Source organism: Lepisma saccharinum, chromosome 1 (genome assembly GCF_977018435.1).
Source record: "Lepisma saccharinum chromosome 1, izLepSacc3.1, whole genome shotgun sequence".
In the NCBI taxonomy this organism is placed as follows: domain Eukaryota; kingdom Metazoa; phylum Arthropoda; class Insecta; order Zygentoma; family Lepismatidae; genus Lepisma; species Lepisma saccharinum.
Genome location: NC_139229.1, coordinates 215,559,750 through 215,571,112, shown reverse-complemented (window position 1 = coordinate 215,571,112; position 11,363 = coordinate 215,559,750). Strand labels below are relative to the sequence as shown.

The window sequence follows — 11,363 nt, the reverse complement described above, 5'->3', positions numbered from 1 at the left end:
CAGATCGAATCATCTCGTCTTTTCCTCCGAACGGCAGAAAAAAAGGCTCCTTTCTCCATCGCGGCTAGAGTTACGCACCACTAGAAGTCGCTGTCGCCGCAAACCCCTTCGGAGTGTCCCAGGCTGCTTTCTCCCATTCTCCGAGGTCCTGGATAACAATGAATCGGCTCCTTCCGTCTGTGACCGTCGGACGTGATCGAGGTTCCTCTTCATTGGCAATAAAAGAGATGTTTTCTCTGCAAGAAGGTTTAATGGCGTTGTTCATCTTCTTGCTACTCCACGTCCGATAGGAAGCTGCAATGTCTGGGAACTGTGCTTGTGGATAACCGAGATTTTCCGCCAAAGATGTGGTTCCTGGTGAGTAGCTGTATTGTAGACAACGGTGTTATTGTGGATAGCAAGGCCAAGAAAAAAGTATATTTTGTGTCTGTTTTACGTAGACTGGACGCAGCCTGAAGTATAAAGTGTCACACGAATTACTGAACTGTGTTCCTATTGGAACTCAAATTCGGAATATCTTGATATCGAAGCGACATGATAAGAAACTGCACCGTGCAGCACAAGGATTTACTTATTTACTCACTTACCACTTAGCAACAACGCTTTTGCTCCAATTACAATATAAGGATACATAGAAAAATGAAAATACCTTTCACTTGATCTTATTTGTTTAGCGTCGTTTTTTGTGACTCTATTGGCCAATCGCGACGGTGAGGATGAGGATGAGGATGAGTAACTGATATGATGAAATTCATGAAGGAACACTCACAATGAACACCCATGCCCAGGTCGAGATTCGATATATATATCTTGGATTCGAATCCCTGTCTGGCCATAGGTGTTTTTTGTATCATCACTCATCCTTATCTTCGCGATTAGGCAAAAAGTGGCAGAAAAGCGTAGTAAAAAAAAAATCAATCTCAAACAGTAGCCTGCCCGACCCTGTGGCCGAGTGGTTAGCACATCGCGCTGCGACGCCAAGGGTCCCGGGTTCGAATCCCGGTCGGGCTTGGTTGTTTGTGAATGTCCATTCATCAATTTCATCATTTCATCATTCATCACCATCTTCGCAAATTAGCCAAGAGGCACAAAACGCGAAGTAAAATAAACTAAATCAATCAATCAATCAAACAGTAGCCACATTTACAAAAGCAGGTAAATACATAAAGCATAAAAAAAAATAGATTCTTTCAACAGACCAATTTCCTTTACTCTCTCCTTTGTCCATTATTTGTGACAAATAAACAGATACAGGCTGTAGAAATTGAGGACTAAAGGTGGTAAACGTTGTATGTGCCAAAAGCGAAAGTGTTGGGAAATCGCATCGTTCCGCACATCAGCTCGTAAGAACGTTCACACTAGTGCCTTTTTACACGCCGTTTGAACTACTTAGACGGCTACCAGTCACTTTTCACGTTTACCACATTATAGAGCATGGCAAATTTCACAGTTTAACGTGGAAAACAGTGTTTGAATTATTGTGGCACTTACAGCGTTTACCAATTTTAGTCTGCAATTCTTTTTGTCGCACTTAATCGCAAATGAACTGGTTTTCTTTCTGGTAGCTCCCGTGCAATGAACTTGTATGTCTTTCTTTCACTTGCAATAAAATGTATTTCAAACAATTTACAAATAGACGTATTGTACTTTGACCTGACCAAAGCTTTCGATACTGTTAGTCATCATAGTTACCTGATTCACAAATTACGAAATACGTAGATTCAACACTCGTGGCGAATTTCTAACTCAGCTCACAGATTACCTTAGTAATTGCTGACAACGTGTTGTGTCACTTGACGCACCTGAAGTACGTTATTCTTCAATTTGTTCTTTTTCTCTGTGATTATTTCTGTTGTCTTTCTTTTCTCTTTTCTGGTTCGTTTTTCTCCTTTAATCTCACTCGGTTCCTTTATTTATTTCTTAATTTCTCTCTTTGCTACTCCTCATAAGTATTTTCCTTCCTTTTTCTTACTCTTACTCTCTCTCTCTCTCTCTCTTTCTCTCTCTCCCTCCCTTACTCACTTTCATATGTGTTACTTGTCTCACTCCTTTGCTTTTTGCTTCTTCCTCTCTTTCTGTTTATTTTAAAACTGCTATTTTAATATGTCGCGATTTTCAAAATATGTATATCCGTCTCCCCCCATGGTGACGCCTTGTAATAGAGGTGTTTCGGGTCATGTATCCGGTAGAGGCACATAGTTGTGTGGTGTGAATTTCACTTTAAACTGTAGGTTCAGTCCCGATTAGGTTATCTCTATATATAGGACTATACACACCTAGTTTCAACCTTACTTTTTAACGTATTTTTTAAGAGATTCGTTTCGTGCAGTTGTCGTGGCAGTTCTTGATTGATTGATTGATTGATTGATTTGGTTAATTTTATTTCGATTTTATGCCACTTTAGCTAATCGCTAAGATTAGAATGAGTGATCGTGAATTGAAATTTATGAAAGGACCATTCACAAACACGCATGCCCAGGCGGGATTCGAACCCGGGACCGTGGCAGTTCTTGTTATATTCTGTCAGGGTCGGCGCGAAAGGTGGTGAAAATACCTATATGCTTTAGAAACATATGTTTCAATAAATATGTATATTCTGATTTGAATTCATAAATATTTTTCTTGTTGTTGATTATAGAAATGATCACACATTCCACACTGAACTGTTCTTTGAGGCAAATACGCAACTAAAGTTATGAAAATCGTAGCATATGTCATGATGCTTAAAACTTGCAAAATGAAATTAGTTCTAGCTTTCTTTTCAACATTCTTAATTTTATTCTCAGAAAGCAGAAAGTATTTTCAGTGCACTTACAACATACAACAGAATTGTCATGCAGTTAATACCTTGGTATAATACTTTCGTGGTCAGTGCATTATCAATCAAGAGATGACAGAAATAAACCACAAGCAAACAAATAGACGAAAACGTTCTCTCGCGTTGAGGACATTACAAAGGTTTTCTGCATTGGAAAACAATAGGAAACATTGATAATTTTGACTGACATTCCTATCATTTCTTTAACAAGTATCCACTGCCACCATCACACAATGAAAATGTTGGAATATGGTACAGATATAACTTCAATCGGCAGCATGTTTTCGGTAGCCTAGTGTTTTGAATGACTGAATTACTTTGCTAGGTGCCTAGGTTTAGCTATTTGTTGGGTGGTTCAAGATTTAATATGACATAGTCATTCCAAAACTACTATATTTATTACTCTTCTTATTCTTAGAGAGCACTCATACACTACATTTAGGCGATTATATTTCAATTGATTGATTGATAGATTGAATTAAAATTGTTGGATGCGTCGGCACATTAGGCCATTTTGCACCCTTTGATGTATACGGGGAAATATGCCCTTAAATGAAAAGTGCAAGGTTGTAAAAGGACCTGCACAAGACAAACACAACACATTAAAAAGTAAGAATGAACTAAAAGCTTCCTCGCAGACAGTGGAAGAGTCCATCTCTACTCAAAAAGTTAAAAAGGTCTGTTAAAACATTGTTGTCTTATCTGATTTGGTTTATTTTTCTTTGCTTTTCTGCCACTTTTGGTAAATCGCGAAGCTGATGATGAGTGATGGTATGATGAAGAACATCCATGCCGAGTCCTGGATTCGAATCCGTAACCCCTGGCGTCGAAGTGCGTTGTGATAACCACTCCGCCCCAGAGATAGGCACAAACACTTTCATGTTCGAAATTGGGAGATTCGACGAAGTGAGTGAGAAATATAGAGAATGAGGTTCGGATCTAAAGAATGGAGCGAGAGAAAGTTTCTTTTTTAGGGGGGGGGGGTAACACGGGAAGAGAAAGAATGCCAGAAATAACTAAATGAGACACGGGCGGAAAAGGGAAAGAAATTCGAAGAAAATTGGTAGCCAGAAAAAGAGAGAGGGCGACAGAGAGAGAGAGAGAGAGAGAGAAAAAGAGAGAGGGAGGAAGAATATGTTTTTGAAGCTCATGTAATATCTACTATACCTGCCCACCCTAATATATCCATATATAGCTCCTGCTCACCCGGTCAAATTTTTCTGGCGTGCCCCTGTGTTCTGTGCACATTTTTTGCATTCCCAAATGGAGACAACACCGCCTGCTTGCTGCGAAAAGGTCAACGTTCTTCAATCGTGGGAAGAGCAACAGTTTAGGCCAAACGCGATTTAGACAAATGTTTGTCGCAACTGATTCATCCACATCTCTGCATTCGTGCATTTTATGCATTTTAAAATTGTTGTACTTACAACGAAGTTAGTAACACAGTGTGTTTTATACAGCGTATATTGATACACTTGTAGGTTTAATTGGATCTTCTGCAATTCAGCTGTATGAAGAAACAAACTGCCGGAGTACTAAGTGAGGCGAGTGTACATGTCCAAGAGAAGTTCATTACATGAAGGTAACCACAGCATAATCTTCCGGAATGGGGGCAAGAGGTTGCACGCCCCCTCCCCTGGAATATGAATGTCCATCTAAAAATTATATATTTCACACATAATGTCATATGTAAATTATTACAAGGGCGTTGAAGGAACATGATAATATCAGACTGAAGCAGTGTTTTTTTGAGTGGACATCACTATTGTGGGGAAAAAAATATGCCTCCTTTGCCCCCGGAAAAGAAATAGTTTGCTTGCCTTCCTTAAAAATCCTGCGGACGTCCATGAACCACAGTTGACATATGATTATTTCAATCTATTGTATTTTTATCACGTTCTTTACGGTGAAAGTTGGATGGGGCTCAATAGATATTTGTGAAATTACAATACATGTTTAACCCCAACAATATTTTGACTGGAATTCTGGAAAAAGGGAGCGAAACTCAGCTCTGGATTAAAAGACTCAAGGCAGTGATAATTTCTAAATCTTAGCAGACATTCTTTCTAAAGAGCGATGCCCTCTTATCTGATAAATAAAACGTTCACTCAAACATCACATACTCGTACATTACATTAGTTACTTAATAACGTCAATATTGTAAAATAAATATGGCTTATGCTGGATAATTAATTGATAATTCTTGTAATTTTCTCAAGACCATCCGCCACATTATTAACTGCAGATAAATAACATCAGAAAATCATTAATTGCTTGAGATACGTGCAACTAACGAAGAAATCATTTCATTGTTCATCATAGAAAGCTCCAAGGTACTATCGCGTCAGTTTACATGCACTGGTCATTCTATAGAAATGATATATTTGTCGATTATGTACTCTCTCCTTTATTACATCCTCCTTATTGTCACATTGAGTGACAAATTAAAGTACACGTGCAACTGGACAACACATATATACAGTGCGTTCATTTTTACTCTGGGCCGATATAGCGTGTGTCTGCAGACGGCGAGGCATGGCGCGGATACCGACCTTTTCGACCCGTGACGTCCCGCTTATATATACGCACATGTCTTTAGCATGCAGACAATTATAGTCATATTGCATAACGAGTATTAAGCAGTGTTATAAGAGTTGTTCAAAGTGGTTGCCAACTGCATTCACACATTCCCAGCATCTTTTGATGAAATTTTGATTGGCACATAAAAGTTCCTCTTCCGTAATTCTTGTAAGTTCTGTTCGTATATTGTCTTTCAGTTCAACTATAGTGTGGGGATTGTTTAAGTTAGCGTCTTTGCTTTCTCATATTTTCTCAACTTGATCTTTGCGCAATGAAATAAAAATGTTCAAACTTAATAAAATTAGGTTATTCTTTGAAGGTATTATTATTTACATGCTTTGAAACAATTAATATTCGGACTTAAGAAGCAATTATCTTCAGGGTATTTTTTACCCAGCGCGGGTCCTGCCCGGTTAACAATGGCAAGAAAACAACTTGCAAACAGAATAAATATGTCAATCAAAATTTCATCAAAAGATGCGGGGAATGTCTGAATGCAGTTGGCAACCACTTTGAACAACTCTTATAACGCAGGTTAATACTCGTTAGGCGATATATATATAATTGTCTGCATGCTAAAGATATGTGCGTAAATATAAGCGGGACGTCACAAGTCGAAAATGCCAACTTACGCGTCATGCCGTGTCGTCTGCAGTCAAGCGCTATCTCGGCCTGAAGCAAAATGAACGAACTGTATTCTGGTCTAAAAAACTTTAGAAGTAAACTTAAATGACAACGATAATCTTCATTACAGAAAATGTAACGGAAAAAAATATACTCGCCACACCGTGCCCAAGAGAGGAGGTGATCACGGAGTATCGTCTCTTCCATCAAGTCGCCTGGAAAGGAAATTCGATGAAATTTCATGAAATTCGAATCACACCTAGCGCACATCAATCTAATTTTCTGAACTACAACTGAACCCAACGGCGCAACAACCCTCTAAGGGCCTGGACCTGCCGAGTGGCTTTTTGCTTGGGTGGCGCGCAGTGGCGTGGGGTGACTTTTTCAAAAGTGTTACCGGCCATCAGACGTTATCATCTCCACCCTACCCCCCCCCAAAAAAAACATGCCTTTGATCTTTTTTTCCCCGCTCAATGATTTATTTAGCCACAATCACTCCTAGAAAGAACTACCACTCATGAGAGAGTTACTGCCAAAATCCAGTGAATAATAGTCGAGCCTTGTCAACCATCTCTGTTTCTTTGCAAAGAGGTGGAAAGGGGAAGAAAAACCACACATTCGGGTCAGTTTGACGTTTCTGCGTTGAGCAGACGACAGATTTCCCCTCCTCCAGCGGTGGTGGGAGGAAGTCCAGTTGTATACGTACTACTGTTGCCAACTTACTTTTTTTTGGAGCAAGGTTTGTCCAAATCACGAATCGCATCAATATCTTTTCGTCTATTACTAAACGGTCTCAGTTGTAGTTAAATCCAGCTTTGGTTTTGCAGTCTAGCTCTTGTTGCTTCAGAGAATCAGTATCCCCGTTTTAGGCGGGATTTAGCTCTTTTCTGGAAATCCAATGTGACAACACTTGCTGATCCGGTAGGCCGCAGCGGCAACAGGACTCCTAAACAGGCATATGAATAACCCCCTTGCACACTTGGCTCCAAGTCTTTCCCCGCCCTGCTTTCCTCTGCAATATGCACTCAACTGCAACGCTGTCGATTAACTTATTTAACAATGTTGTTATTTTATTGAGAAAAAACTTTTCAATTTCTTTACATTTTGCTGTTACCTGCGGTAACACCGGTTACATGCACGCCACGCCTCTGGTGGCGCGTGATATGCGCACAAAGTCCCATCGCCGCCATTTTCTGGCTTTCGAGACCTATGTCCGCTACTTCTTTTCTCCCTAATTTTCCTCACAATGATGGGTCAACACCGAAATTTTTGGGGTTGCCATCGGAGATCGAAACCAGGACCGTTCGCGCCGAAAAAGAGAAGGCGGTAACCATTTGGCTATGCGCGAACCTTTAATCCAAGTTTCAGTCTAAAAAGCCTAAATATTACCTGCTACTACCGAACATTGCTCAAATAATATTAGAATAAACTGTAATTACATTATATATATTGTTAGTTTGTTTCTAAGTCGATTTCCTGCACAGAAACGCTAATCGGGACTGAACCTACAGTTTAGAGTGGGATTCGAACCGCTATGTGCCTCCATCGCGTATCGAACCCGGTGGAGGCACATATTGTGTGTGTCATGTGAAAAAAAAATGGTTACATTGTTGACTTGCCTACCTTTATACAATTATAAATATGCATAATATGCATCTCATCTCCAAATCTGCTGTTCCTATACAGATTGCACAAGAAATTGCATTCGTTAAGAAAGGCTGTTATATTCATATTTTACAAGTTTCTTCATACACGTAGGGCATTAGAAGAAAAGGGGGTTGCTCTTTTGAAGAATATAAAACTAGCCACTCTAATGTTAAGTCATGGTCACTACAGTATCAAATTTATATACCAAATGCCCCCAGGTAATTCTCAACCACCCTACTTCTTGATCCCTAATGCAAGTGCTTCTGAATCATTGCTTCCATTGTAAGTAGCAGATCGCTTGTTTAATCTCTGTGCTTATATTAGACTCATAACTACTAAAATGTTTTTTGTCTTGTTTCAGACCCAGTTCATTCTACTGTCTGCCATATTGATACACAATGCACACGGAAACTACAGTTCGTATGCGCAAGGAAGTAGATCACGAGGCTACGGCAGAAAGGATAACGCAATTCGACCAGAGAATGGCAACAGAGGAATCAGCAACGGTCCAGTTCATTTCACTGGAACTGGGCGAGGGAGCACCAGTTCTCCTCCTGGGTCTCGCACTGAAACCTTCGTCCCGCGTAAGATAGACCCGGGTAGTCACCGTCCGACAAAGGGAGGTAAACAAAGATATGGGGCTGGTAGCACAAATGATAACAATCCAGTTGGGCAACGAGATGAAAATGGTGATCTGAAGTACACCTTTGGGCATGAGTTTAAAGGTAAGCCCGATTATAAGAAATTCGGAGGACGTGAAAAAGACGAAGACAAAAGTGAAGCCAAATGGGTGAACATCTATGATGTGAACAATCCAGGTAGTGATAATAGTCAAAGGGGAGTTGGCACTCATCTGCACGGATATGTTGGTAATCAGAGATTTTATGGAAACCAGGCAGATCACGCAAATTCAGGAGAAACTTACCCTGGGCGTCATGAAAGTAAAACAACTGTTAACGACGAGAAGACAAACAGTGATAATGTAGAAAGTACATATCGAAATAGAGGCGTTAAAGGAAAGTACACGCCGCAAAAATCAAGCAGTAAAAATCATAATGGAAGGAGGAACCAAAATGACTATAAGACAGAAGCTACAGGTCGCGCTAACTACCACGAAACTAAAAACGGTGGACCCTATGTACAAAAACCTAATGGGAATTTAGGAACACAGAGACATAGTGACAGGACCAATTTGGGAGGTAGTGGATATTATGGTACTAGATCTCAGCCAAATATTCATATCCATGGAAACGCATTTCATTACGAAACAAATCCTGCTGAAAATAAATCTCCAAAAGATGATGGAACGAGAGGAAATACAAGACTCAGGCAAGGTAAGGATGCTGTAAGAACATACTTCAAGCCGAAGGAAGAAGACTTAGATAATCCACGAAGCGATGGAATACGACAAAGTAACCACAGAGAGGAGTTAGCAGAGGAATCTGCACGTAATGGGGATGGTCCAAACAATGAAAGGAGTGATTTACCTTACCACCGAGGTTTCAACTGGAACTATGGATCCTTCAAAGGAAAAGATTATGCGGACGACAACAAGGATTATGCTTCGAGTAGCCATGGGCACAGAGGAGAAAGTGCACCAAAATATCACAATAGAGAAGATCATGGTGACGATGAAAGAACTGAAGATAGGCGAGAAGGTACATACATCCCTGATCGAGCTAGTTCTGGCTGGAAACATGGTCACCATGATGACAGAGATCACGATAGTGGTTCCAATGCTCACACTCACAAACATCACCCACATGAAGCTGAAACAACTAGGGATAGACCGGATACTCACCACGAACCTAGAGGGAGGCCGAACAATAAATTCAATGATGGAAGAAAAAGTCAAGAGCACTATCATCACGGTCATGATAGGTTCCATCCAAGTACAAGGGGAAATGATGAGCATGATAAAGTAAAACACAAAGAAAACGATAGGGGCCCCGCTAAATTTCACAGCGACACAAGTCCAAAATATCACCATGTCCACGACCATGGATCCACAAAAAATTATGAGAATGAACCCAGAAGAGATAATCACAAACATTCCTCAGCAGCGACTTTTGGAGAAAGTTCTCGGAGAAATGGAGCCCAAAATCAGTACTCTCAGTATACAGAAGAACCGAAGAGGCCCGTAGGTAGTAAACACAATTACAATCGTGCACATCATAACGATGAAACCAGGAGTAAAGGACATCCTGATGAACATAGTGGTAGAGGGTCACATCACGAGCATAACAGACAACCAAATTCAAACCCACACTATGGTGGCCATGCGCCTTACAGTACCCAATCTCCGAGAAACGGCAATGCTCATTTTGGCAAAGATGGCAGTAGAACACATGAAGGAAAATATAATCATCCATCCACTTATGCAAATTCTGGAAGCATAAATCATGAGAATAACCAGTTTAGAAATGAAGCCAGTAAGAATCACGATACGTCCAGGAATAGGCACGAAGACGGAGGAATCCACGGGTACTTCGATCACGGTGATAAATCCAGTGAGCATCACGGAGATCGTAGAGGTGACGGGAGTGGAAGCCAGAATCATTACAGAAACAGCAATAGAGGAAGTAGCTATGTTCATTCCGAAGGCAGAAAAGGTCCTGGTGACAGTCATACTCACGGTAAAGATACTAGTGACCACTATGCAATAAAGAAAGGCCCGAGGGATTTCGAGAACGGAGAAGAAAGCAGTGGAAAATATATTAAAGAAGGTAGCCCCCGAAGAAGTGGATACCATGAACATCACAGAGGAAATGACCATGGACACAAAGAAGAAGACACTGACGAACCACATCATCGGTACAGACCTCCATACTATGAGAGTGAAAGCAGAGATGGAGGAACATATCACGACGAAAGGAGGAATGCTGATACCAGTCACAACGACAGGGAAGGAGAAGGTGATACGGATAAAAAGAAAGGCAACATTGGATACAGAGTACGTGAATATAGTGGTGGTGGTCCAAATGGAAGTGAGACGACCAGCACGGGCACGAAGTTCAATTGGAAGCACACGAGTCTTGGACCCAGTCACTTCGAAGGAAGACCTCGGTGGCTTGATTGGACTCCATGGCAGCAAACGGTGGTTAAGTGAACAACTTTCGGTAAAGTTGCTTTCATGATGATTAACAGAATTCTCCCAATTCGAACAATTCTGTTAACATTAGTGTTTAGGTTAGATGTTAGTCATATTTCTTTAATCGTCATCAAGGTACAGAATATATGAAAAGAAAATAACATTTACATGTCTAATAAGAGTTCGTCCATATTTAAGACATTTAACTACAAGTACACAGTGTCAACCTATAAAGTGCTCTTCAAATAGATGAAGCATGCATGTGACGCATAAGATAGGAAAGGTAGGAAAGACTGTGATGGACAAAACAAGTACATATTCATATTGTTCACTGCAAATTTGAATAACGTTATGAGCAAATTAGATATATGTACTGTATATGCAAGGCACGAAAAAATTTTAACCTCAATTATATTTATTCGGACTAATTTGTGGTTATTGCCTATCTTCAATGGCTTTATTAATGAGAATAAAATTTATGCAATAAATATTATTTTACTATCATAAGTAAATAGATTCTGTTAATTGTGTCATTACTCGTGCTCCAAATTGTGTGGCTAGAAAAAGAAAATTACTTTTATTAATAACGTGATGTCGGTATTT

The 11,363-nt window shown here is 40.1% G+C and overlaps 1 protein-coding gene across 1 annotated transcript; it reads left to right on the top strand.

Annotated features, from left to right (window-relative positions):
- The first annotated feature begins 273 nt into the window (after positions 1-273).
- On the top strand, positions 274-11,096 carry LOC145991644 (uncharacterized). The gene is made up of 2 exons (XM_083127708.1): positions 274-357; positions 8,031-11,096. Exons 1-2 carry the CDS (start codon positions 346-348, stop codon positions 10,776-10,778), a joined length of 2,760 nt encoding a protein of 919 aa, XP_082983834.1. The 5' UTR covers positions 274-345; the 3' UTR covers positions 10,779-11,096.
- Positions 11,097-11,363: the final 267 nt, after the last annotated feature.